The following is a 25,789-nucleotide window of genomic DNA, read 5'->3' as shown; positions in this document are numbered from 1 at the left end:
AGTCCAGAACCTAGTTATTTGGGTTGAAAAAAAAAATTACATCAAGTTCAACCAGAAAAAAAAAAGTACACCACCAGCCTGCTCCCTCACTTATCCCTGTTGAACCGACAGCAACATAGGAAAAAATAAATGTATACTGCATTTTACTGTAGGAGAAATGCAAGTGTTCTATGTAGGGATCTTCATTTATCTTACGGTAATTTTGTCAATTTCTGGTGAAAGCGGGCCTTAAAGCAAACCTGAAGTAAAAACTAAAAAAAAAAAAACCTTATGATATAATGACTTGTACAGTGTATGTGTAGTACAGATATTGAATAGAACCATTAGTAGCAAAGAAAAGCGTCTAATTTTTATTTTCAATGTTATAGGGTTTAAAGAAAAAAAATTGTAACATTGCATAATTCTGTTATATTTAAGTTTACAAACCACACTGTCTTACCTACAAAACAGAGCAGAGCTAATGACTGATCTTTCCTGTAGTAAAACCTCATCTCAAGCAGTCTCTCACTGTTTCCTGGCTGTTTAAAGGGGAACAGGAGGCCGCAATAGCAGCGTAGGGGGCGATACACAGGCTGGGAACGCGAACAATCACTCGCGTTCCCATGCCGGAAGTGCTCGCCGGCGGGTGCGGAGCCATTGGAGCGGGGCTGCGAGGGCACCGATCGTCTGCAGGGGGCTGAGGGAAGCCCCAGGTGAGTTCATCTAATTTTTTTGTGGTGACTTTAGGTTCACTTTAAGCAATACCAGTTGCCTGGCAGCCCTGCTGGTCTATTTCTCTGCAGTAGTATCTGAATAACACCAGAAACAAGCAAGTCTTGTCAGATCTGACTTTAAAGTCTGAAACACCTGATCTGCTGCATGCTTGTTCAGGGGCTATGGATAATAGCATTAGAGGCAGAGGATCAGCAGGGCTGCCAGGCAACTGGTATTGCTTAAAAAGAAATAAACATGGCAGCCTCCATATAACTCTCTCTTCATTTCCCCTTTAACCACTTATCGACCGCCTAACGCCGATAGGCGTCGGCGGGTCGTTAGTGGTTTCCCATGGAAACAGCCGCTCGTTCGAGCGCTCTTTCCATGGTAGTTCACGGGGGTGTCTCCGTGAACAGTGTGCGAGCCGCTGATCGCGGCTCGCACGCATAATGTAAACACGCGGGGAAGAAATCCCTGCTGTTTACATCATACGGCGCTGCCGCGCAGCAGCGCCGTAAAGGAGATCGGCAATACCCGGCCTCTGATTGGCCGGGGATCTCCGCATTCTGATAGGCTGAAGCCTATACTACACGGCGCAGGACGGATATCCGTCCTGCGCAGCCCACAAGCCACGGGAGAGGTAGGGAAGTAGAGGGAGGGCAGAAATCGCTGCGGAGGGGGGCTTTGAGAAGCCCCCCCCCCCGCTGAACCATAATAGCCGGCGGCGATCAGACCCCCCTTCCTGCAGGACATCCCCCTAGTGGGGAAAAAAAGGGGGGGGGGGGGGGGGGAGTCTGGTCGCCCTGGCTCAATTACGATCTGTGCTGTGGGCTGTAGAGTCCACTCAGCACAGAAAGCTGAAAGCGAGCCCGGTCCTTAAGTGGTTAAGTGCTTTAGAAATCAGGACTGTATTCCACCTCAGTAGGTCTAAGGCCCCATTCACACTTAGAAACGCAAAACGCAGGAGATTTTTTCCGGCGTTTTGCAGGGGTGATTTTTCCGCGCTTTCACACGGAAAAATCACTGAACAATGCAACGATTTTGCCACAATCGCGTTTAGCGCTTCTATAGCACTGAAACGCCAGGAAATAGCCTGAAAATGGTGCAGGCGACGCATTTAAGTTTTGCGTTTTAGGGTGATTTGCGGCGATTAGCGATAAGAACGGGCCCATAGGGTTTCATTACGCTAGTGCTTTTAAAAAGCGCTAGCGTTGAACATTTCGCAGAAATCGCGGCAAAACGCTCTAGTGTGAATGGGGCCTAATAGCTCAGAGCAGCTCTTTTGCAAAGATAACAACTGAGGCTAGGAGAAACGCAAGTGTTGCGGAAAATGCTTTGTTTTTGACGCTTATGGAAATTATGGGCCGCAGGAAAAAAACGCATATGTGTTTTCAAAAACGTTGGTTTAGTTGCATAATGTTCATAAACGCATCAAAAAACGTACATAATGAAAGTCAATAGGAACGCAATGGTATGCTCTGTTTTTCTTGAAAAAAAAGACTTTTAAGATGTATTTTTGCTTCCTGTTGTCTTGCTAGTGATTTACATAAAAAGAAAAATGCATATGCGTTTTGTATATGTGAACTGCAAAGGCATAAAAATGCTTAAAAACGCATCAGCGGTAAAAAACGCTAACGCACCAAAAACGCAGTAAAAATGCACATAACATTAACAGGACATAAAACGCAGCCTTCCACGCTATGTTCTGTGTGCACCCAGCCTGAAGTGGTTTATTTTTTATCTCTTCCTGTACTAGAAAACAATATGAGACTCTTGTTAGCTACTAAATGTCCTATTTCTTAGCTGTACTACACATACAATTCATTATCTCACAAGTTTATTTTGACTTCAGATTTGCTTTACCAAGAATCTACATGAAATATCTCAGATTTTTGCCTTCTATTTGCATGTACAGTAAAATTAGGCGCACCTGGAGAATCAGCGGCGTGTGCCAGGCTCCAGATGGCGACAGTCTTGTCCATGGATCCGGTGGCCAGCAGAGGCTGATTTGGTGAGAGCGCACAGGCGGTCACGTACCTGGAGGACAAGGGAGGTGCAGCAATCAACTAAAGGAGAACTCCAGAGATATTCAACCCGGAAATCATACAATTAACACAAAAATCAAGAAAACAGGAAAGCTATGCTCTGCAGGATATTTATAAAATGCTATCCCCACACATTCAATGGATAATTTGCAATTAGTAGGGATAAAGAAAACAGATCCAAGCGCCTTATTTTTCAGGGAAGATTCCGGCAGCCATATGATTTCCAATGGAGCATCTTACCCCTTCAGGAGGCCAGGCTTAGGGATGATGCATCACCTATTACCTCCTATTACCCCCCATCTTGCTATTGGCCATGGGAGGTGGGCGTGGCATGGTCTGTCACATGACCTAGCAGTGATTTTTAGAGAGGGCATGTTGAGTCTGTTACACACCATCCTGTGTCTGGCTATGGACAAGTTGTGTCCAGAGAAGGGGTGGTGCCAGTGGCGTAGCAATAGGGGGTTGCAGAGGTCTCGACCGCATTCCCCGTAGGGCCCTCCCCTCAACCACAGTTTTAGCTCTTTACTGGTCCTGTGCTTGTACTGATCACTTCTATTGATGCTTTGAATGGTAGTTATTAGCAAGCTGTTCTCCATCCCCTTCTTGCACCTCAGACACTGTAGTTGTCCATTTAGAGTCCTGGAAAGGGGGGGGGGGGCAATGTAAAACTCGCACTGTTTACACGGTTGTATGCAGAATAGGGGAGTTACTTCTGAAATTGCAAACACGCTGTTCACCATGAGAAAACAAAATACTGTTATTCACCACTGGGGCTGATTTATCAAGACTTACTACAAGGAACAGCTGCCCAGAATAACCAATTACAATACTTGTCTGAAAATTTGACTTGTAGCAGCAGACTTTCTCGGAGCCTGGCTTCCCAGAGCACCACCCAGTGGCGTAGCTACGGAGCTATGGGCCCTGTTACTGCTACAGTGGTGACTAATAACTTACAGGCAGAGGCGGGACAAGGTCCTTCAGCACCCAAGGCTGAGACAGCAAAGTGCGCCCCTCCATCCCTCCCACTCCAGCCTTTACACACTGATTGCTATTAGACTAATAGGTGCCCCAGAGCCCCCAACCTCCCCAACACCTTAATTTCTAGTTATCTGGCTTGCAGTCACTGTCATGTATCCCCTTTTCTTCTTTCTTTCTGCTTCAAACACAATTGGGAATAACAGCTGAATGCATTGTGCGCCCCCTCCTACACTGCGCCCTGAGGCTGGAGCCTCTTCAGCCTCTGCCTCGGCCCGGCCCTGCTTACAGGCAAACAAAGTGGGAGGCAGAGCAGTGACACAAGGTGGTCCCCATGCATGAGGCTGCAGCTATGGCCTGTGGGCAACATGGAATTAAAGTGACACTGAAGGGACAAAAAACTCCCCAAAAAAAGAGATGATAAAGAATTAGTTGTGTAGTACAGATAATTACTAGAACATTAGTAGCAAAAGAAAATATTCTCATTTTTATTTTCAGTGATATCGTTTTTTATAGCCCTGCATCATTCTCTAATATTTCACTCAGCATTCTAAATTATTTCACAGAGCAGGCTAGTGAACTTTTGAACTTTCCTCTGCAGAAAAAAAACAAAAACCAGTGACAGACACATGAGATAAGCTTCAGAAGACCGAGCTCTCTGCAACTTTGAAAGTCAGAGAGATCAGTGGCTCTTTTGCATAGATATCATCTGGAGTTTCTTAACTCTTCCTGTACTGGAAACAATATTCGACTCATATCTCTGCTGCTAATGTTTTATTTCTTGGCTGTACTACACATACAAATCATATCATAAGTTTATTTTCAGTTCAGATTCCCTTTAACAACTGTCAGGAGTTTGGGGAGGGACCAGAAAAGGCTCGGCGGGCCACATGTGGCTCCCAGGCCGGACTTTGGACATGCTTGATGTAAAGGAAGCGATCAGTGTCCATACTGTGCCGTGTAAAATGATTATAGTACTGGTGTGTACAAGAGACACTGATCCATTCCCCTGTTGCACAACACAGGAAGATATCAGAGAGTACAGTGTGTGTTATTGTTCCCCCCCCCTGGCAGCAGAGACAGTGCACAGACTATGTACACCTAGCACACATTCCACAGGCAATTGTAATGCATTACTTATGCCAAGGTTAGTGTTCTATGCATACCTCTCCTCTGACATAGCAGCTGAGAGCATCGGGGCAGATCAGCGGCACAGACAGCTATTGCTGGGGATACACATCCCACTACTGACATCACCACTGTCTCATAACAAACCTCTTCTACTGGCTCACTTCTGCTATCCATAATACTAGTCAATGGCTGTAAGCTGAGCACACGGGAGGGGGAGAGTCCTCTGGGTTTTATGAGGATTTTCAAAATTGGACGTTTTCTGGTTTCCACCTATTCAAAGGAAATTTCAGCTAATACTAGGAAATCGATTTACAAAGGCTGGAGAATGCAACCCTGGACTGGATTCTCAAAAGAAAAAAAGAAAAGGCAGAGAAAAAACACCTCCCTGCTACAAGGTGGCAAAAGCCTGCAACCCTCACCTGGGCCATATCAGTTCAGAGTAATTGATAAAACCAAAACAGATTGGCTCGTGTGAATAGATATATTTGCTCCCCCCAATCTGAAAGCCATTTGTCCTGCTAGAGTCAACAGCCCATCAGTAGAGATGGTCAACGAAAATTTTAAAATTAAAGTTGATGCAAATGTAATAATTTTATGCAAAATAAATAAATACATAAATAAGAGACCGTGAGAAAAAGGCAAGCTATGGTATAGTGAGGAAATTGCATTATTACTACAAGAAGGAATATAGGGGTAGTAGACTCACTAAACTGCGGTAAGCAAAATACCGTGCATGAAGTCTTACGCATGATGGGTAAAGCAGAATGCATTGCTATTACAGTGCATTGTATTGTTACAGTGCATTGTATTGTTACAGTGCATTGTACTGCATTCTGCTGTAGTCACTGTGCGGTAAAACTTTATGCCGTAAGTTATTTTGCAGACTGCAGTTTAGTGAATACGCCCCACAATCCGATAATTTACTTTGCCAAAATACCACACATTACAAACACGTAGCACAGAATAGCATAGGTTCAGGGTGTTCAAGAGGGATTGTCAGTTATATGATCAAATTCCATTTACCCACTGCTCTGTGTTTATTAAGCAGCCTACAACCTGACCCTGTGTTGCAAGCACTCCAATATAATCATAAATGTTTCTGATGTAATAAATCTTCTCTCAGTCGGCCTGGATCTATTTGGTAAATTGCTGAGGAGAGGGAAGCTGGTTCTCTCCCCTCCCACATTCCTGCTCCTCACCGAGGGCAGATCAGGCTGGGGTCAGTTCAGTGTGAAACTGCTGAAATATATCTCTGCTGTGCTCACGTATTTACAAAGCAAGCTAGATATTATAGTGCTGTTTCTAGGAGAAGGAAAACAAACAAACAAACAAACAAAAGTGTACGGCTCATTTCCGTCACTACTGGCTAGGGGCGGGGCTTGCAATCCCATTCATTATACGGAATGAGATCACGGGCTGAAGCGCCCCTAAATGCAGGTAACCATGCACTGCGATTCAGTAGTGAATCACAGCTCATGAATTGAAACAGAGTGCAGTCTATGCACTCTCTGATGTTCCTGCGATCGTGTTTCCATAAGCGCACCTGAAAGCGCGCTATATGGAAACCAGCCCTTAGGGAGGAAATTACATCAGGATAGGCTTCAGTCAGAGGCAGTAAAGATGGAAAATGCCTGAAACAGTTTTCTCTTTATTTACTATAAAAAATTCCAGCCTCCGTAGAAGCGCGTTACAGTGCGAAACGGCCGTCAGGCGAGCAGTGCCCAGCACCCACCGTCACCATCACACCTCTGAGCACCGGTATGTCCATGTATGCTGCACAACTGTTTTGTATTTATGCATTCGGACTGTGCCTCACTTTTTGAAGAATAAATGTACATTGCAGTGCCGATCATTCCTGCTCCTTCTCCTTCTTTCACTATATAAAATTCACTGCAATCAAAATGTGGACCGTACAATACATGTTATGCAAGTAGAATAAGTGTTTATCTACTTATACTGTATGTGTGTTTATTTCCTTGGATAGGATCCAGATGCTAGGGAGAAAGTGCTAGTAAACAACATCATGTCTATCTCAAAAGCTATAATATACGTGTAATACCATCATATATGACAAATATATATTTAGATACCAAAGAGTAAACTAAGAATAATATCCAACATAAAAAACAGGCCAGTCAATGCTCAATGTAGCTATATTCTCAGGGAGGCCTAAAAGGACAGCAAACAGTAGCACATCCTTAGATAATCAATGACTGCATGCTTCTCTGACATGTTAAACATGGGGGGTATTGCCAAACGTATACAAGCTAAAACTGGACCAATCAAACGCAGTAGCCGATGTTTCCAAGTTGCATATATTTACATAAAATGGGCATCAACTGCAAGTTATTCATGCACCCTGAATAGCAAACAACAGCATGTGCAGAAGTCTGTTGCTGATACTAAGCTTTACCATCTTCCATCGCTATAGGACTAATTTTTCTTACTGGTAGTCCTATGAATGATTTAGTCCTGTTGACTGCCTCTGCTTGTAGATATGCAAAGCATCCCCAGTGGTGTGCCCAGGAAGACCAACCAGAACACAGACACTCTTCCAAAATGAGTTTCTAAAACCTTTAATGGCCGTCAAGTAAAAGAGGTGGACGGCGGTGGCAAAGGTGAATTAAGGCTCGTTCACACTAAGGGCGTTTTTGCCCTTTTTTCAAGCGCAGGCGATTTTTCAAAATCGCCCTAAAAACCGCTTGTGCAATGATTCCGTATGAGAGAGTTCACATCTAAGCGGTTCGTTTTCCATCCGCTCAGCAACGCGGTGCCTGTACCTTCGAATCGAGCGTACAGCTCCGCCTACCGCTGCCGTCATTCCATCGCTATCCAGCGATTGGTAAAGCTGTGTGTGCCCGGCCGCTCGCTCGAGTGGATCCGCCCCCCCGCTCATTAACACTAATACATATTCACTGCTTCTGGCCAATCCGTGCACAGCGGTAGGCGGGCCAGAGAAGCGTGCGGACAGCGGGCAAGCACTATGAAAAAAAACGAAGATACTGACGATCACCAGATCATCCTGACACCAACCCCCCCCCCCCCCTCCCCCACGCTGCCCGGCTCATAAGCAGAGTCCCATACGCACCATCAACCTGACAGTGACAGACACTGACCCCGCCTCCCACTACAGCTTGTTTTTTTTTAAAAATCGTGAAGAAATCGAAATCACAATTTCTGAAAGAAAAATCGCAATTTCGATTTTTACCCAAAATCGTGCTGCCCTAAGCAAGAGCTTTTAAAATCTCATGTTTAAAAAGCTCTTGTAGTGTGAGTGGGCCCTTACTGAGAGTTCTATGCACAGAGATTACCTAAACTAAAGCTGTGGCCACCTGTTATAAATGTCAGAATGTAAATCGGGGAGAGGAAAGATTTTACAACGGGCAAACACTGACTAAATAATTTATAAATGAATATTGTAAAAAAAAAATAAGCAATTTTGTTCATTACGTTACTTTCACTACAGTTTCTCTAGTTGCCGACCGCGTCACGCCGATGGGCGTGGCGGCAGTCCCAGGACCGCCTAACGCCGATCGGCATAAAGTCCTGGGGCTCCGTTTTGCAGGAGATTGAGCGCAGGCTGCGCGCGCATCTGCTGCTTGGTGAGCGGAGCCTTCAGTCTCCGAGCGGCGACCGTCTAACATGTACAGCGCTGCGATCTACAGCAGCGCTGTACAGGGGACAGCCGTGTGACACAGTTGTCCCCCTGGGGGACGCAGAAGTGATCCGCTGTGATAGGCAGACGGGGGGAGGGAGGGTAATTTAAATAATAAAAAAAACAGAAATTAAAATAAAAAAATACAATATTTATTTAAAAAATAAAATAAACCTGGGGCGATCAGACCCCACCAACAGAGAGCTCTGTTGGGGGGGGGGGGAGGAGAAAAGGAAGGGGGGGGGAAATCACTTGTGTGCTGTGTCGTGCGGCCCTGGGTAAAGCATGTGGTCCTGAAGAGGTTAAAGAACGCAGTTCAGTTATACTATCCCAGGAAAAAAATAAACAGATATATAAGAAGATAAATACTTGTTCTGCTTACATGACAGTCTACATTTTTATTTCAGTGAATTCTATATAGTAGATAAAGAGAAACATGTTCCAGGCATTTTCCATCTCTACTGCCTCTAACTGAAGCCAATCCTGATGTCATTGCCTCTCTTACTCCTCTGCCTGAAATGGTGTATGCAGAACTGCACTGTCACATTTAGTTTGCTTTGTAAACACGTGAGCAGAACACAGATTTGATTTCACCAGCTTCTGCAGAGGGGTGAGGTGATTTATCTTCTATTTCCTTTCTAAGCCTTGTGTCACTCTGAAACGCCCTCAGCCAATCAGCAAGGAGCAGGAATGTGGGAGAGGAATATGGGAAGATAACAAGAAGGGCCGGTGCTCTCATGAAGCAAGGTGAAACATTTGCATCAGGCGTCAGCGATTACAGGGGCGGCATTTTTGTACTGTGTTCACACTAACAGCATGCAGTCAGGTAGGAAGAGAACGAGACTCACAGTCAGCCTGTGTGCTAATGTGTTGCCCTGCAGCATGTCATGTGAAAACATTAATTGAAGCAGAGTAAATTGTTGGGTGCTGTGCGATCATTCCAAATCGGGTGGTGATGGGGTGGGGGGGGGGGCATCCTCACAAGTTTGCCTCAGGCAGCAAAAAGTCTAGAACCAGCCCTGATAACAAGGCTTTTAAAGCTTTCCTCTCCCTGGCAATGTACAAGAAAAGAGCCAGGCTGACAGAGAGAAGATTTATTACAACAGACACATTTATGATTATACGGGAATGCTTGCAATGCAGGGTCAGGATGTAGACTTACATAATAAACACAGAGCAGTGGGTAATAGGAATTTGATTTTATGGCTGACAATCCTAATTTAACAACCCCCGCCGCAGTGCACATGTACAAAGATTCAGGTTCAGATCGGAACAGGATTCCGAATTTGAATATTTCTAACACATCAACATTACTCATGACTTTAATTTTGGTAAGTGTTTTGGGTTGTTACTATCCTGATGCTGCTGGCCATTAGTAGGTGATCTTTGTACATTTATATTTACGTGCTGATTTAGGATTATATTGATGTATTTATTTGTAAGTTGATCATTCATGCCATTGAATAGGGTGAGACAATTTCTATTGGTTGAACCATATGATGAATATGCATATATGCTAATGCTTGGAGTTCATGCCGTTTCCCATCAGGTCCGCCTATGTAGTATAAATGACAGACTGTTTGTTGGAGTGTGTTGTGCTGCTATCTGAAAAAAGACCTGGACTCTGAAACGCCGTGCGTCATGGTGACCCGTCACACACCTCTTTTTTATGCCAGTCATGGATTTTAAGGAGCTTTAAATAAATGAAATATTTTTAGACATTGCGGATCCTGAAATCCTATTTGGTTACATATCCCTGTGCACTCCAGGAGTGATCATCGCACGTCGTGATCCTTTGGTGCAGGCATAACTAGAAATTGGGTTGTTCCTATGACTTGCTTACATGAGTTTCCAATTAGCCAAGTATACCTACCGTGTATGATGTGTCAGGATATGCAGAATACATCCTGTTTTCTGCAAAAAGATGAATGCATTAGGAAATTAACGATGCAAAAGGTTAATACAACAACATCAGAGAGAAATGACTTTTTAGTAATATGCTCATATAGTCTTCATAACCGCAGGGCAATCAATATTACTCTGACACGCCTTTATAAACAAGATTGATTTTAAACAAAAAACACCAAAAAAAATGAAAGGAAAACAATATTGATCGTCAGAAAGGTTTCTGCTCATTCTTAAAATGAACCCGAGATTAAAATAATCTGATGAGGTAAACAATTATATTTATCCTCCTACTCCTAAAAATGACTATGTCATGGTTTTATTTTATCCAATAAAAAGGTTTTCCATAAAAAAAATGTTTTAATATATAAAAGTGGGTAAAATGTTTTACGGTCTCTAATCAGTGGCAGCCTATCCCAAAGTTAGAAAAAGGTCAATAGTTCATGTATTTTATCTCCCTCTGCCCTCAGAAGATATATTCTGCCAGAAAAACTTTTATGGATGCAATTTGCTTATCAGTGATGTTTACTATATTCCTGACAAACTACCGACAAGACAGAAGTGGTCACAAAAAGCCTTGAATTAACTCTTTCAGGCAGCAAGATAAAACAAGTAACCTATTTCTAATGCATTATCTTTCTCAGATAAGTACAGAAAGGCTCCTGGATGCTTAACCACTTAAAGAGAATTAGAGACGGAGCACCCTCATGTATTTTACCATATATATCAATGGGAACATAACAGTAAACACCTACTCTGCTCTCTGTTTCATTTTCACTGCGCAGTTTTCTTGTTATCAGTTCTGCTATGAGGATAGATAGCGGGAAATCAGAGCCACAAGGGGGCGGGCTTGGGCTTGAAGAGACATCACAGAAGACTGACTCAGCTATGATCATTACAGAGCAAAGCTAGACTTAATGCTCAGTATGAGATTTTATCAGAGCTGATAAGAAGACTGAGCAGTGAAAAATGAAAAAGAGCAGAGTAGGTGTTTACTGTTATGTTCCCATTTATATATATGGTAAAATACATGAGGGTGCTTCGTCTCTGGTTCTCTTTAAGGACTAGCAGGCGTATTAAAACATCCTGCTGGAGCCGCTTAATGGCTCCAGGACAGTTTGATATGTTATACATGGCGGCTGCCGCTGTGAGCGCGCACATGCGTTCCCGCGCGTGCATTCCTGCGAGCGTGCACATGAGATCAGTAAAACAAGAAACACAACATAGAAAAAATACACCTTTATTTCCAAATACTATATTGTCACCATACTTTGTACTAGGGACATAATTCAAATCTTGTGATCACCAGGACAAATGGGCAGATACAATGTGTGGGTTTTATGTTCAGTAGCAGTGTTTATATTAAAACTATAGGGGATGAAATTGGAGAAAGTGTATTTTTTTTAATTATTTCCCTTGTTTTTCTCTTTAACCAGTTCACCCCCAAGGGTTTTTATCCTAACGGACCAGAGCAATTTTCAGTTGTCAGCGCTCCTCCCTTTTATTCCCTAATAACTTTATTACTACTTATCACAAGAAAATGATCTATACCTCGTTTTTTTCGCCACCAATTAGGCTTTCTGTGGATAGTACATTTTGCTAAGAATTTTTTTATTCTAAATGCATTTTAATGAGAAAAACAGAAAAAAAAAGAAAAAAAAATCATTATTTCTCAGTGTTCAGCCTTTATAGTTTTAAAATTAAACATTCTCCTGTGGATAAAACAAACACGTTTTATTTGCCCAGTGGTCCCGATAATTAAACCGTTTAGATTATGTCCCTACCACAATGTATGGCGACAGTATATTATTTTGAAATATAAGTGGTTATTTTTCTGTTTGTTCTGGCCATAATTACAAGCCCCTATGTAATAAATTAAAATTAATTTTCCCCCATAAAATATAGAATAAAAAAAGCTGAGTCCCTAAGGCAACTATTTATTTATTTTTTTTAAGCTGATTTTTTTTTTTTACAAGTGTTTTTTTTGGGGGGGAGGGTTGGAAGTGTAATTTTATTAATGATGTGTATATACTTGAAAATGTATGTATTTTGTAAGTGTAATATACTTTTTGGCCACAAGATGGCGCTGGTGAACACTCATAGGACGTGTTCACTTTTTTTTTTTTTTTTTTTACACACTTTATTAAACTGTTACATTTCCTGTTTATGTGAATGGACGCAGCCGCTGTTCGCGGTCACGTCCATTCACTCCAGGCACTGCGATTGGGTAGAGGACTGTTCAGTCCTCTTCCCCAATCGCCCAGCACGGGATCCCGACGGTAATGGCGGCGGTAGCGGCGGACACACGGCGGTAGCAGCGGCGGGAATGCGCGACGTATTAAAACGTCATGTTGCTGTTAATAACGGTAAGCATGACGTTTTAATACGTTAGGATGGCGGTAAATGGTTAAAATGCATAGATAAAGTAAATTACTGAAAACAAATATCAATCCCAAAAAGCCTAATTGGTTGTGAAAAAAAAGATATAGATCATTTCATTGTGATTAGTAGTGATTAAAGTGAACCTCCGGACTAAAAATCGACTCAGCAGCACTGAAAAGGCCTGGCGTTTCTTTAACAGTTTCACAGCATCAGAACTTTGTTTCTCTTATACAAGCCTCATTTTTAGCTGTACAGAAAAAAACTGCCCGGGCTTTTTTTCCCTGATGCTGTGCAAAGCATGATGGGATTGCTGATGTTGTTGCTCTCATTCTGCTGTTTTGGTGCAATTTTTTTTTTTTTTACATTTTGAATTTGACATTTGAAGCCTAGCATGTGCAGCTGGGAGGGTTATCAGGACACAGGACAGTTGGAACTGTGTCTCCTGCTCCTTGTCACCTCCTTTCAACCAAAAAGATGGCTGCCCCCATGACAAAGATGGCAGCCCCCATGAATCACAAACATTTGCCTGTTCTTTTAAAACAGGGTGGGTAAAAAAATATATTACCTATCTATTCTAATTAACATAACTAATGTAACTTAATGACAGTATGTTTGTTTAGGCTGAAGTTCCCCTTTAAGCTATTGGCAAATGAAAGGGATGAGCACTGAAAGGTGAAAAATCGCTCGTCCATTAGGGTAAAAACCCCTTGGAAATGAAGTAGTTAAAGGGTACCTAAACTGAAAAAAAAAAAAAAAAAAAAACCCAGCAGTTTAACTTCCCTTCTTCCAGACCCCTGCAGTCCTTCTGTGCCCTCGCCATGCTTCCACAATCTTCCAGTCATTTGCAGCGTCCCTCTGCCAGCCAGGCGAGCCCGCGAGAGTTGATCACTGCACATGTATCCTCCTCGATCATGCTCTCATAGCCAGGAGTGTTCTTCGCATGTGCAATATAAATGTTTACGCAGTGCGCATGCGCATAACGCTCCAGTATATGGAAGCATAATCAGGAGGTGTGCAGACCGTGTTGCGCATACAGTTGGCAGAGGGGTGCTGCACCTGACTGAAGGATTATGGAAGCTTAGCGAGGGCACAGAAGGACTGCGGGGGGCTGGAAGAAGCCCCAACTAAGATAAACAGCTGGGTTCTTTTTCCCCCACTTTAGGTTCCCTTTAAAGGGAACCAGAGAGGAATGGAGCGTGAAAATATAAAAAGTTTCTATACATACCTGGGGCTTCCTCCAGCCCCATAAACCTGGATCGCTCCCACACCGCCGTCCTCCGCTTCCTGTATCGCCGCTACCGGGTCCCGTCACTTCCGGCGGACGCGGCCAATTGTCCGCATCACAGGGGCTCCCTCCATACCCTTACGCATGTGGCTGCGCAGTAGGCAGCCGCAAGCGTAAATCTATGGAGGGAGCCCCTGTGATGCGGAAAATTGGCCGTGTCTGCCGGCCGACTGGCGGTAATGACGGGACCCGTTACCGGCGGATCCAGGCAGCGGAGGACGGCGGCGTGGGAGCGATCCGTGCGTATGGGGCTGGAGGAAGCCCCAGGTATGTATAAAAGCTTTTCTTTAATTCTCTCTAGTTCTCTTTAAAGCCTAGTACATTCCTGCAATTACTGCTGCCTGGCAAGAATCACAGCTAGAAACCTCTTGCAACAGTTCAGGGAAGAGCCTGTACAGAGGTGTCGCTAGCCTACAGGCTAGCAATGTGGCGGTTTATGTGGAGGGACGACACAAGACCCATGACAGCAGGTTCTGGAGGGCAGGGTGAATGCACTCGGAGGTCACTCAGGCTTTGGATGTTGCTAAATATACAGCATGCCAGATCTTTAGGTGACACCAAGGGGGCTCCTCTACACACACTAGATTACTTCGATACTTACAGCAGCAAAGAGAATCACAGACTTGTCAACAGACCTGGCAGGAAAAAAAACATTTGTTTAAACTTGCAAACACTTAATAAGATCCCTACTTATTAAAACATGTCAATTAAAGGCAACTCTGAAATGAACCACTAATGAACTATGATCTGAACTTTTCAAATATCCTTTATGCACCTTATACCCACTACCACAGGCTCCAGACCTGTCATATCTGTTATTTCCTGCTTCAAGGTCTTAACCACTTCAGCCCTCAGTCGTTTTCACTTTATGCATCCGAGCAATGTTCACCTCCCATTAATTAGCCTATATCTTTATCACTACTTATCACAATGAACTGAGCTACCTCTTGTTTTTTCCGCCACCAATTAGGCTTTCTTTGGATGGTACATTTTGCTAATAGCTACCTTACTGTAAATGCATTTTAACCTCCTCAGCGGTATGGACGAATATATACGTCCATCACCGCCGGAGGTCGCCGCTCAGGCCCTGCTGGGCCGATTTTAATGAAATAAAAAGCAGCACATGCAGCCGGCACTTTGCCAGCCGCGTGTGCTGCCTGATCGCCGCCGCTCTGCGGTGATCCGCCACGAGCAGCGGCGAAAGAGGGTCCCCCCAGCCGCCCGAGCCCTGCGCAGCCGGAACAAAAGTTCTGGCCAGCGCTAAGGGCTGGATCGGAGGCGGCTGACGTCAGGACGTCGACTGACGTCCATGACGTCACTCCGCTCGTCGCTATGGCGACGATGTAAGCAAAACAAGGAAGGCTGCTCATTGCGGCCTTCCTTGTTTATTCTGGTCGCCGGAGGCGATCAGAATGACGCTTCCTCAGCGCCCTCTAGTGGGCTTTCAAGTAGCCAACTTTCAGTTGGCTGCATGAAACAGTTTTTTTTTTATTTAAAAAAAAACCCTCCCGCAGCCGCCCTGGCGATCTTAATAGAACGCCAGGGAGGTTAACAGTAAGAATAAGAAAAAAAAAAACGGAAAAAAAAAAAATATTATTTCTCAGTTTTCAGCCATTATAGTTTTAAAAGAATACATGCCTCCATAATTAAAACCCACATATTGTATTTGCCCATTTGTCCCGGTTATTACACCGTTTAAATTATGTCCCTATCACAATGTATGGCGACAATATTTTATTTGGAAATAAAAGTGCATTTTTTCCATTTTGCATCCATCACCATTTACAAGCTTTAAAAAAAAAAAAAAAAAAAAAAAGACAAATATTTCATCTTTACATAGATATTTAAAAAGTTTAGACCCTTAGGTAAATATTTTTTTTTATTGTAATTTTTTTTATTAAACATTTTATTTGGGTATTTTTGGGAGGGTGGGAAGTAAATAGTATTTTTTTTAATGTAAATATAGGTTTATTTTTTTATGTAGATGTAGTTTTACTTTTTGGCCACAAGATGGTCCTCTGCCTCTAATACTTTTAGCCATAGACCCTGAACAAGTATGCAGCAGATCAGATGTTTCTGACATTGTCAGATCTGACAAGATTAGCTGCATGCTTGTTCCTGGTGTTATTCAGACACTACTGCAGCCAAATAGATGAGCAGGGCTGCCAGGCAACTGGTATGGTTTAAAATTAAATAAATATGGCAGCCTCCATATGCTTCTCACTACATTTGTCTTTTAATGCATAGGAAATGGAGCACACATTAAGAATTGCAAACATAGCCTCAAACTACAGACTGCAGGACACATTAAAGGGAACCTGATATAAAGGGATATGGAGGCTGACATATTTAAATTTTAAACAACACTAATTGTCTGGAAGTCATGCTAATCCTCTGCCTCTAATCCTTTTAGACATAGGCCCTGAACAAGCATGCAGATCAGGCGCTTCTGATAACTATCTGACTAGATTAGCTGGATGCTGGTTTCAGGTGTGCAATTCAGGCCCTACTGATGAATGAAAGATAAGCAGGACAAACAGGCACCCGGTATTGTATAAAGGAAATAAATATGGCAGCCTCCATATCCCTTTCACCTCAGGTTCCCTTTAAAAGCTACCTAGACAGATGACTAAATGCTGCATTGCCCCATCTATGTCACTGGAGTTACCCTTTAACAAAAACATGACAGTTTGCATAATCTTCAACAGAAATAAACACTGGGAAATTCCAGTAACTTGCATGGGGGAAAAAAAACAAAAAACCTGCTGAATTATCAATAATGCACAGTGTTAGCAGTAAAGTAATTACCGGTTATTATTCCCTTGTCTAGGACTTCTCCTAGAGAATTAAATCACCATATCATAAGACAAGACTCAAAGGTAAATGTTCACCGTCACCAGGGGTGCTCGGATACCCCTTTTCAAAATGCAGATTGATCCGGATACCCAGATATCCGGATCCAACCTTTTGGGTATCCGGATAGAATCGGATATCCGACCACAGTATCCGGCCGGATTCGGATATCTGGATAGAAAGACGGAAGTGGCCTTTAAATTGCTTTAAAAATGTTTTTTAGGGTAAATGAGGCATGTAGCATCATTATTTTTTAAAGGGAAACACTAATTGATGATGAGAGGACTTCAAATCCCCCCCCCCCCCCCCCCCAAAAAAAAATGGCTGTCAATTAACATTAGGACTAGGTTCCAGACAGCGGTCGTGCAGCCCACATTGTGTCCAAAGTCCAACCGCACAACTGGGACATGCCAGTTTTCAGCCCAGACACCTCCAAAAAATTACACAGCAATTGTGTTTTGGGTTAAACATAGGTTCTATCAGCACAGCAGCAGTGGCCTGTGGCGGTGGGAGCAGCAAGGGTGGCGGTGGGAGCAGCAAAGGCAGCAGGAGAAGGGCAATGAAGCAGGTGTAACGTCTGCCACGAGCATGCAGGACTTGGCACTTGGCAGTGGCACGTGCAAAGTGCCACATGCAAAGTGCCACGTGACAGTCAGACAGCAGAGGAGAAGACACTAACTGTCACATTGGCACTGCTCAGCAGCACAGCAGTTCTGTAGTAAGCCAACACAGCAGTACTACTACTCTAACAACTACTAGCACTGACTGCAGTACTACAGTACTAACTTCACAATAACATAGTAATCCTATTCCCTAACATAACCAAACCTATACTGTAGCTAGCTAAGGCTAATAGCTGGCCAGCAGGCAACAGCTGGCCTGGTCTGTGCACAGCACACACACAGACACATAGCAGCTGCAGCAGCCCTGCAGCACACACTGACTGTCACACAATGAAATCAAGCTAGCTGGTCTAATTAACAATATAACAATAGTGTAGTGATAGTGAAGGGGTTAATCAATGAACAGCTTTAGGTTTATCACTGTATACAGCACTTACTAAGGCCAGCAACACTGGAGCATGTCTCTCAGTGAGCATTCACAAGCAACGACGATATTTCTCATCATGGCAGCCCTCCTTATTATACAGGGGGGGGGGGTGAGGGGGGAGGCTGGCCAGGGTTCCTTTCTGTGATTGGGTGCTAGGGCTTAGGCTGGGAGCCCTCTGATTGGCTCAATGAGGTCAGGTGGGGCTGGCCAGGGTTCCCTTCTGTGATTGGTTGCTAGGGCTTCTGCTGGTAGCCCTCTGGTTGGCTCAATTATGTCATCTCCTTAGTTACAGTATTCAGATCCAGATATCCGTGGCTATCCGGGTATGCGACCAAATATCTGCAGATAGCTATCCGGATACCCACAGAAATCCGGAATCCGAATCGGATAGCTGAAAAAAGTTCGGATATCCGGGTTACCCAGATATCCAGAATCTGGATGAGCACCACTCACCGTCAATCCAGCAATCTGCAGCTCTCTAGTGTCACTTTGGAGAACAACAATCAGGAGGTACTTACCCTGAAACAATGATCTGGCCATCACTGGAGAAAGCACAGGACAGTACAGGGGCTGTGTGTCCGCTCAGCATCAGCTTACGTCTCATATCAAAGCCTTCAGAAAAAAAAAAAAATGAAAGTTGCTAATGACAAGTATTAACTTACAGTATACTCTGCACTACTAGAATAGAACAGCAAAATATATTAGAATGGACAGTTGAGTGGCTCTCGTGCTGAAATGACTAGGTAATTGGTTATGTCCACTTTCTTTTTTGCACTGGAACAGGCAAACACAGATTTAAATCCTCTTGTATAAATAAAACAGCAAGCAATCTAGATTTTCTCTATGGGCCAGGGCACAATGTGTTGCTGAGTGGACCAAAGACCTGTACCCACTACGCGATTTATCCGAGGACCAGCCATTTTTTGAGCAACAAGCTATCGTTTCCACGATCTCGCGACTTGGGTACAGCCATGGGGTTACACAAAACGTTTGGTGACATATGCCAATAACGACGCTCATGGCGTATCCGATCTTTAAGATCCCCGACAACTCCCTCCCAAAGCACTGCAATCGCTTGAACACTCATTCACGCGCATATACCAGCCGGCAGGGAGATGGGTCGGGGAACGCTCGTTGTGGCTCGTCTCTGGGGTTCATCTTCCTGACTCGCGAGGTGGGTATTCAGCTTTAAAGAGTAAATGTCAGGCTGCAAAAGCTAATTTAAACCTCTATTCTCCTGTGTTAAACAATTTAGAAGGAAGCCAAAAAGGCAATACTGAAGTTAAAAATCTCTCTTACTTTGATGCTTGCTGAACAGCAAGGCTCTGTATTCCCAAGTTCCTAAGGAGGCCGGCAGGCCGCATAACAGATACTGCAAAGCATTCTGGGTCTGCTTCTTCTCCTCCCCAGTGCACTCCCTTGGTCCTCCCCTTCATTTCCCTATCCCGCACTAAGGCTGCTTTCACAGTGCGAAGTTACAGGCTCATGTCACAGCAACTTGTAACAGCAGCCTAACTCACAGCACATGTTCCATTAGAGTATACTGCATGAATCCGCTATTGTTCCTAGCCACATGGCTAATTAATATTCACTGCACAGTAGTGTTGTCCGGATCATGAACCATTAGGATCTTTGATCCTGATCTTTTTTGTGAGTCGAATCATCAGGAAGCAAGGTAAGGGAGGATATGACATCACAATTGGCTTCATACAAGACAGACAAACATGGAACCTGCCATGAGCTGTCAGGAGCATCATTCTCTGCAAATACTATATAAAAATTCTGTGAAAACCAAACGCGGACAGTGAAATGCATATGTAATGTAAGTACAGCCAATATTTAGCTACTGATATATGTGTTTTATTTCTCTGAGACCCTATACCTAACAGCTCCTCTTTAATGAGGAACTGTAATCTTCATCCCAATCAGTAGCTGATACCCCCCTTTCCCACGGGAAATCGTTACATTTTCTTAACCTATTTTGGTTCCTGGACGTAGAAACTACGTCCAGGAACCACGCGCGCTCCCGGCCCGCGGTTCGTTAGCCAGGCAATCAGTGAATCGGGCTATGGTGCCCGATCACCGATTCCTCTCCCCCGCTGAAAAAGCGACAGCTTCTCTCGAAAGCTGTGCTTTTTCTGGCTGTTGCCTCCCCCCTGCGTACTCTAAGCGTGTGTTGCGCTTAGAGTGACGTCATGTAAACAAACTCATGGCCGCCATCTTGTGGCCAAAAAGGAAAACTACAACTAAAAGTAAAAAAAAATAAAAACAACACACAATTACATTATAAAACTATGGTTTACATCCCACCCTCCCAAAAATACCCAAATAAAATGTTTAATATAAAAAAACAAAAAAACATTACAATAAAAAAAAAAATGTAAATATTTACCTAAGGGTCTAAACTTTTTATATATCAATGTAAAGATGAAATATTTCTATATTTTTTTTTTATTTTAAACTTGTAAATAGTGATAGATGCAAAACGGAAAAAATGCACCTTTATTTCCAAATAAAATTATGTCGACATACATTGTGATAGGGACATAATTTTAAACGGTGAAATAACCGGGACATATGGGCAAATACAATACGTGAGTTTAAATTATGGAGGCATGTATTATTTTAAAACTATAATGGCTGAAAACTGAGAAATGATTTTTTCCGTTTTTTTTTCTTATTCTTCCTGTTAAAATGCATTTACAGTAAAGTGGCTCTTAGCAAAATGTACCCCCCAAAGAAAGCCTAATTGGTGGCGGAAAAAACAAGATATAGATCAGTTCATTGTGATAAGTAGTGATAAAGTTATAGGATAATGAATGGGAGGTGAACATTTCTCAAGTTAAAACGACGGAACGCGAATGGGTTAAACGGATCATCAGGGGGCTCTGTATGGCTGATATTGTGGTGAAACCCCTCCCACAGTGTGATGTCAGCACCTAGGTACTGACATCACACTGTGGTAGTCTTGTTGCATTGTGGGAAATAACAGCTGTTTCCAACTGCCAAAAAAGCAGCATCTTCTTCCACTGACATCACCTGCCAGAGGATACACAAACACACACACATATTCCACTACAGGAATAACCCTAGTAAACAGGCTTGTTATTTTAGTATGCAGATGTCAAATGTATCTCAAATATACCTCTGGAGTATAATTGGGCCAATCAAAATAGATAGGAAGTAGCTCTGATGGCCTCAATTCTAATGCTGTATATACACAATTTTACTGTCAAATCGATGAGTCCATTAATCATTTCCAGCAAGTCCAATCTGCTCCCTGTCGAGAAAGGGATCAATTTTGAGATCAGTACTGCACAAAAAAAAATTGATACCTTTCTCGATCAGAGGCATACCGGACATGCAAGAAATTATCGATCGACCCATCTGACAGGAAAATTGCGTGATGTGTATCAGTATAAAGTGCTTACAATTTGCATGCAAGCCACAGTTGTTACCATATCACCAGACCATCTCTAATACTCTAAGAAAACTGTAATGCAACACACTTACCTCTGTTATGAGCACATGAAACCAGCCATAGTCTAATCTCGTTGTCCTGACCACAAGATGCCATCTGAAAACATTCAATGCCCCGTTCTGCATCTGATAGAAAAACAACAGGAGAACATATTCAAATCCTCTCATCATATACAGGTCCGTCTAAAAAAATTAGCATATTGTGATAAAGTTCATTATTTTTTGTAATGTACTGATAAACATTAGACTTTCATATATTTTAGATTAATTAAACACAACTGAAGTAGTTCAAGCTTTTCATTGTTTTAGTATTGATGATTTTATGGCATACAGCTCATGAAAACCCAAATTTCCTATCTCAAAAAATTAGCACATCATGAAAAGGTTCTCCTGTACATCTTTGATATCTGAACTCTGCTACTATAAACCATCATGTGATCTAATGAATGAAAAAGATCAGAGAACACCACCTCTTCATAGTCGCCCTCTACTGGTTCATCTAAAGCAGGTGTGTCAGACTCAAATACAAAGTGACAAAATTCTATTACCCCTTCGCACACTCACATGCAAATGTTCAAACAATTGCATTCACAGATTCACTCATCCAGGCACAACTGTTATCCCTACAGCTAAATTAAAAGCCAGGGTTTTAGTTCACAGAAGAATGCATTCTTATGCTTAATCACCTATACTGCGCAGAAGTACCCAGGTAAACATAGGTGTCCTAACTCTGGCCCTGTAACATGCATAGTGCAGACATGCAAACACATTCATTGCATCAAACCTATCAATGGATTAGGAGCACACATCCTAACTTCCTCTCCTGGGAAAGACAGTGCATCTTACCAATCGCACAAGGGAGCTAATGTTATGTGTCCATGTGCACCATGTGCATACACCAGCATAAGCTGTCTGCATGCTGACAAACATACAGGGGAATTTATTTATTTAATGTCCTAACCAGAGGCGATGTGCCTGGATATATGTATGTTTATTCTTATCATTGACCCCTGTGGCTAGGGTCCAATTCGGTGCACTCCCCCCTTCCCCTGTATGTTTGTCAGCATGCAGACAGCTTATGCTGGTGTATGCGCATGGTGCACATGGACACATAACATTAGCTCCCTTGTGCGATTGGTAAGATGCACTGTCTTTCCCAGGAGAGGAAGTTAGGATGTGTGCTCCTAATCCATTGATAGGTTTGATGCAATGAATGTGTTTGCATGTCTGCACTATGCATGTTACAGGGCCAGAGTTAGGACACCTATGTTTACCTGGGTACTTCTGCGCAGTATAGGTGATTAAGCATAAGAATGCATTCTTCTGTGAACTAAAACCCTGGCTTTTAATTTAGCTGTAGGGATAACAGTTGTGCCTGGATGAGTGAATCTGTAAATGCAATTGTTTGAACATTTGCATGTGAGTGTGCGAAGGGGTAATAGATTTTTGCTGTTTTCCAGCCACACCCCCTTCAGCACCTCCCTTTCCCTAATAATTTATTTAATGTCCTAACCAGAGGCGATGTGCCTGGATATATGTATGTTTATTCAAATACAAAGTGGGCTCAAATCGAACACTGGGACCTAGTCGCAGGCCAAGCTAAAGGTCTACTGGCCACCTTCCTCCTTTATAAAGTTCCCAGGTAACCCCCAATTCCCCCCACACACACACACACACACCCCGTACAGACCCCTAGTGTTATTTCCCCCTCTTTCCCCCATATGGCTTCCCTGGTGTACTAGAGCTTCACCTCCAATATAGCTTTCCTGGTGGTGTAGAGTGGTCCAAACATAATGCAAAGGGGGGAAACCACTTGAGGGCCAAATTTAATGGCTCTGAGGGCCAGGTTTGGCCTGCGGGCCGGAGTTTGACATGCATGATCTAAAGGCTTGTACACACGTCCAAACAATCTACCCAACCATCATCTAAACTTGGTCTGTTGGAAGACAGCTGGGCATGTGTATGGCTGGCAAACAAGACGACCAACTGATAAAAGGCAATTTGCCAGATCCATCCGGCAGAGCAACCTGCACAACTATCTTGTAAGTGGTTTTTGAATGCAGAGATGTTGTGCAGCTTGTCGTTTAGCTTGCGTGTATTTTGGCGAGTCGGTTGTTTAGTTGGTTGGTGTGTGTACGTACTTGCTGTGTAAACAACTTGTCATGTGGTTGGTCATGCTGTACGGTTGGTTGTGCATTATGTTGGACGTGTGTATGAGCCTCAAGGTTAACAGATGATAAGAACAGTTAAAGGTAGGGTTTGTGCAAAAGTGAAGGTAAGGGAGTTTTACTTACCTGGGGCATCTACCAGCCCCCTGCAGCCATCCTGTGCCCTCGCAGTCACTCATGGCTCCTCTGGTCCCGCGCTGCCAGCTAGTTTCGTTTTTGCCGACTGGAAGTCGGCCGGCCGCCATGCGTACGTTTTTACGCATCCCTGCTGGTGCAGGAAGATATTGAAGACATCAACAATTACATTTTTACACGCAAGCAGGGATGCATAAAAACGTACGTATGGCGGCCGGCCGACTCCCAGTCGGCAAAAACGAAACTAGCTGGCAGTGGGGGACCAGAGGAGCCATGAGTGACTGCGAGGGCACTGGATGGCTGCAGGGGGCTGGTAGATGCCCCAGGTAAGTAAAACTTTTTTTTTCTTACAGTTAAGGTTCCCTTTAAGCAGAATTGGTTCAATGCCTCCCACATAGAGGAATATAGAGGAATATGTTAAATCATCCTCTGTTTATTTTCAGCTGAATAACCTGCCGTAATGTGCTATATGCAGACACCGAGCTGTAACTTCCTGTGTGTCCACATTGAAAGAGGGATAGTCCTGTAGCTAGCTCCTACTGCTTTAGTGAATGTTGAGAACCATACCTGGTGGACCTGCCCTGACTCGATTCTGGGGTAGAGTTTACAGTCTTCTGGCTTCTCTATTTAGGTCTACAATCCCCAAAGCTCCTTGCCAAGCCCTCTTCCATGAGAAAATTGAATCACTAATAACTAATAAATCAAATTTAATATTCCAAGCAGCCACCATGACAACTGAAAAAAAACCATCAGTGGACTTTGCTGAAGTCAGTGCTGCGTAAAATGTTGGTGCTTTATAAAATAAGTCAAGAATAGGATGAACTCTTTTATAAACAAAGAGCTAACTAGTATCCTCAACGACATCCACGACGAGTTCCTAAAGATGTGGGACCCCAAGATGCAGCTGGAACATTCAATACATGAATCCTTCTTGACCAGTCTGAAGGGATGTCTCCCTTCCTCCCCTTCTTTCTTGCAGGTCTTCTGCTTCTCAGATACCCCTCCTTTTTCCTCCCCTCTCTTTTCTATAACCGTGAAGTGGTTCCACTCCAATTAGTAACTTATGTCCCTCACGCCTGTCTACCACTGGGTGACGGGTTCAGACTAGTTATGTGTTCTTGGTTATGGGCCCAATATTTGTCCGCATTCTGCTCAATGACCCAGACAGTTGGCACGGTCCTCTGGGTCCTTAAGTCAATTAAAAAAGGCATATGTACCAGAGGTCTTCAAGTTATGGGGACACTGCAGTAGAGGTTGCCATGTACATTTTACCAGTATCCTTATTGATTTAAAAATGCCAACATATTCCAGTATTAATGTTCTCTTTATGCTATATTTTGTACTATAAGTTGTTTGTGTCTGTACCGTTTAAAGACAAAAACCTTTAATAAAGCTGTTGAAGCCAGAAACAGGGATAGTAATTCCATAACAAATTCTGTTTGTACAAATAAAAGGTATCAGGTACAGCATGCAACCTTTTCTGATTAGTAAGGAAGCAGATAAGATAAATGAAATACTTCTGTTACACATGATGTAATCTCTAAGCATACTATGCACTTACCAGTTACTGGCTGTGAGGAGAAGTCACAGCAGGTGACGCCCAGATCATGTGCCTTCTCATTGTACAGGCATCGCATGTTCTCATCCCAGGCTGTTACATCACCACTCGAGGAGCCTGTGACAAAAACATTTCCTCCAGGGGAGAAGGCACAGGCCACCAAGGAGCCATCTTTCACTAGACCCGACCTGGAGAGATGAAAACAGCCACATGATCACTTATTGCTCCAATTAACACAGAAGGCCTCAAGTGTAATAACTAGGGGAAAAGGAAATCTCTGCGGTTATTAGTCTGAATGTACAAAGTGCTGACACTGTCTGTAGAAAGAGTTTGGATCCTTGATGATTACCCGTAACCTCCAAGTCTCTGTGAGTGAGAGAGACCAGGAGCCCAATGGTGCAGTATTGTTAGACAAAGTGATGTAAGCACATGTTTATAACTATTATACTCACATGGGTGGTTTGCAAAACTTGC

General features: G+C 43.3%; 1 protein-coding gene across 14 annotated transcripts in view; it reads right to left on the bottom strand.

Annotated features, from left to right (window-relative positions):
* The window catches only part of WDSUB1 (WD repeat, sterile alpha motif and U-box domain containing 1), a 157,445-nt gene that overhangs the window by 112,574 nt on the left and 19,082 nt on the right, over positions 1 to 25,789 (bottom strand). For all 14 annotated transcript variants that reach the window (XR_011022851.1, XR_011022849.1, XR_011022847.1 and 11 more), the window contains exons 3-8: positions 25,319 to 25,503; positions 21,488 to 21,580; positions 18,493 to 18,586; positions 14,673 to 14,706; positions 10,373 to 10,413; positions 2,624 to 2,730 (exon numbers count right to left, since the gene is read on the bottom strand). Coding sequence is in view for 8 of the 14 variants with exons in the window: in XM_068245719.1 (XP_068101820.1) it covers positions 2,624 to 2,730; positions 10,373 to 10,413; positions 14,673 to 14,706; positions 18,493 to 18,586; positions 21,488 to 21,580; positions 25,319 to 25,503 (554 nt within the window). In the remaining 6 variants the exon portion in view is untranslated. The remainder of the gene's footprint in view (positions 1 to 2,623; positions 2,731 to 10,372; positions 10,414 to 14,672; positions 14,707 to 18,492; positions 18,587 to 21,487; positions 21,581 to 25,318; positions 25,504 to 25,789) is intronic.

This window comes from Hyperolius riggenbachi, chromosome 7 (genome assembly GCF_040937935.1).
Source record: "Hyperolius riggenbachi isolate aHypRig1 chromosome 7, aHypRig1.pri, whole genome shotgun sequence".
In the NCBI taxonomy this organism is placed as follows: domain Eukaryota; kingdom Metazoa; phylum Chordata; class Amphibia; order Anura; family Hyperoliidae; genus Hyperolius; species Hyperolius riggenbachi.
Note: the sequence above shows the minus strand (reverse complement) of the source record. Positions and strands in the feature narration are given on the sequence as shown.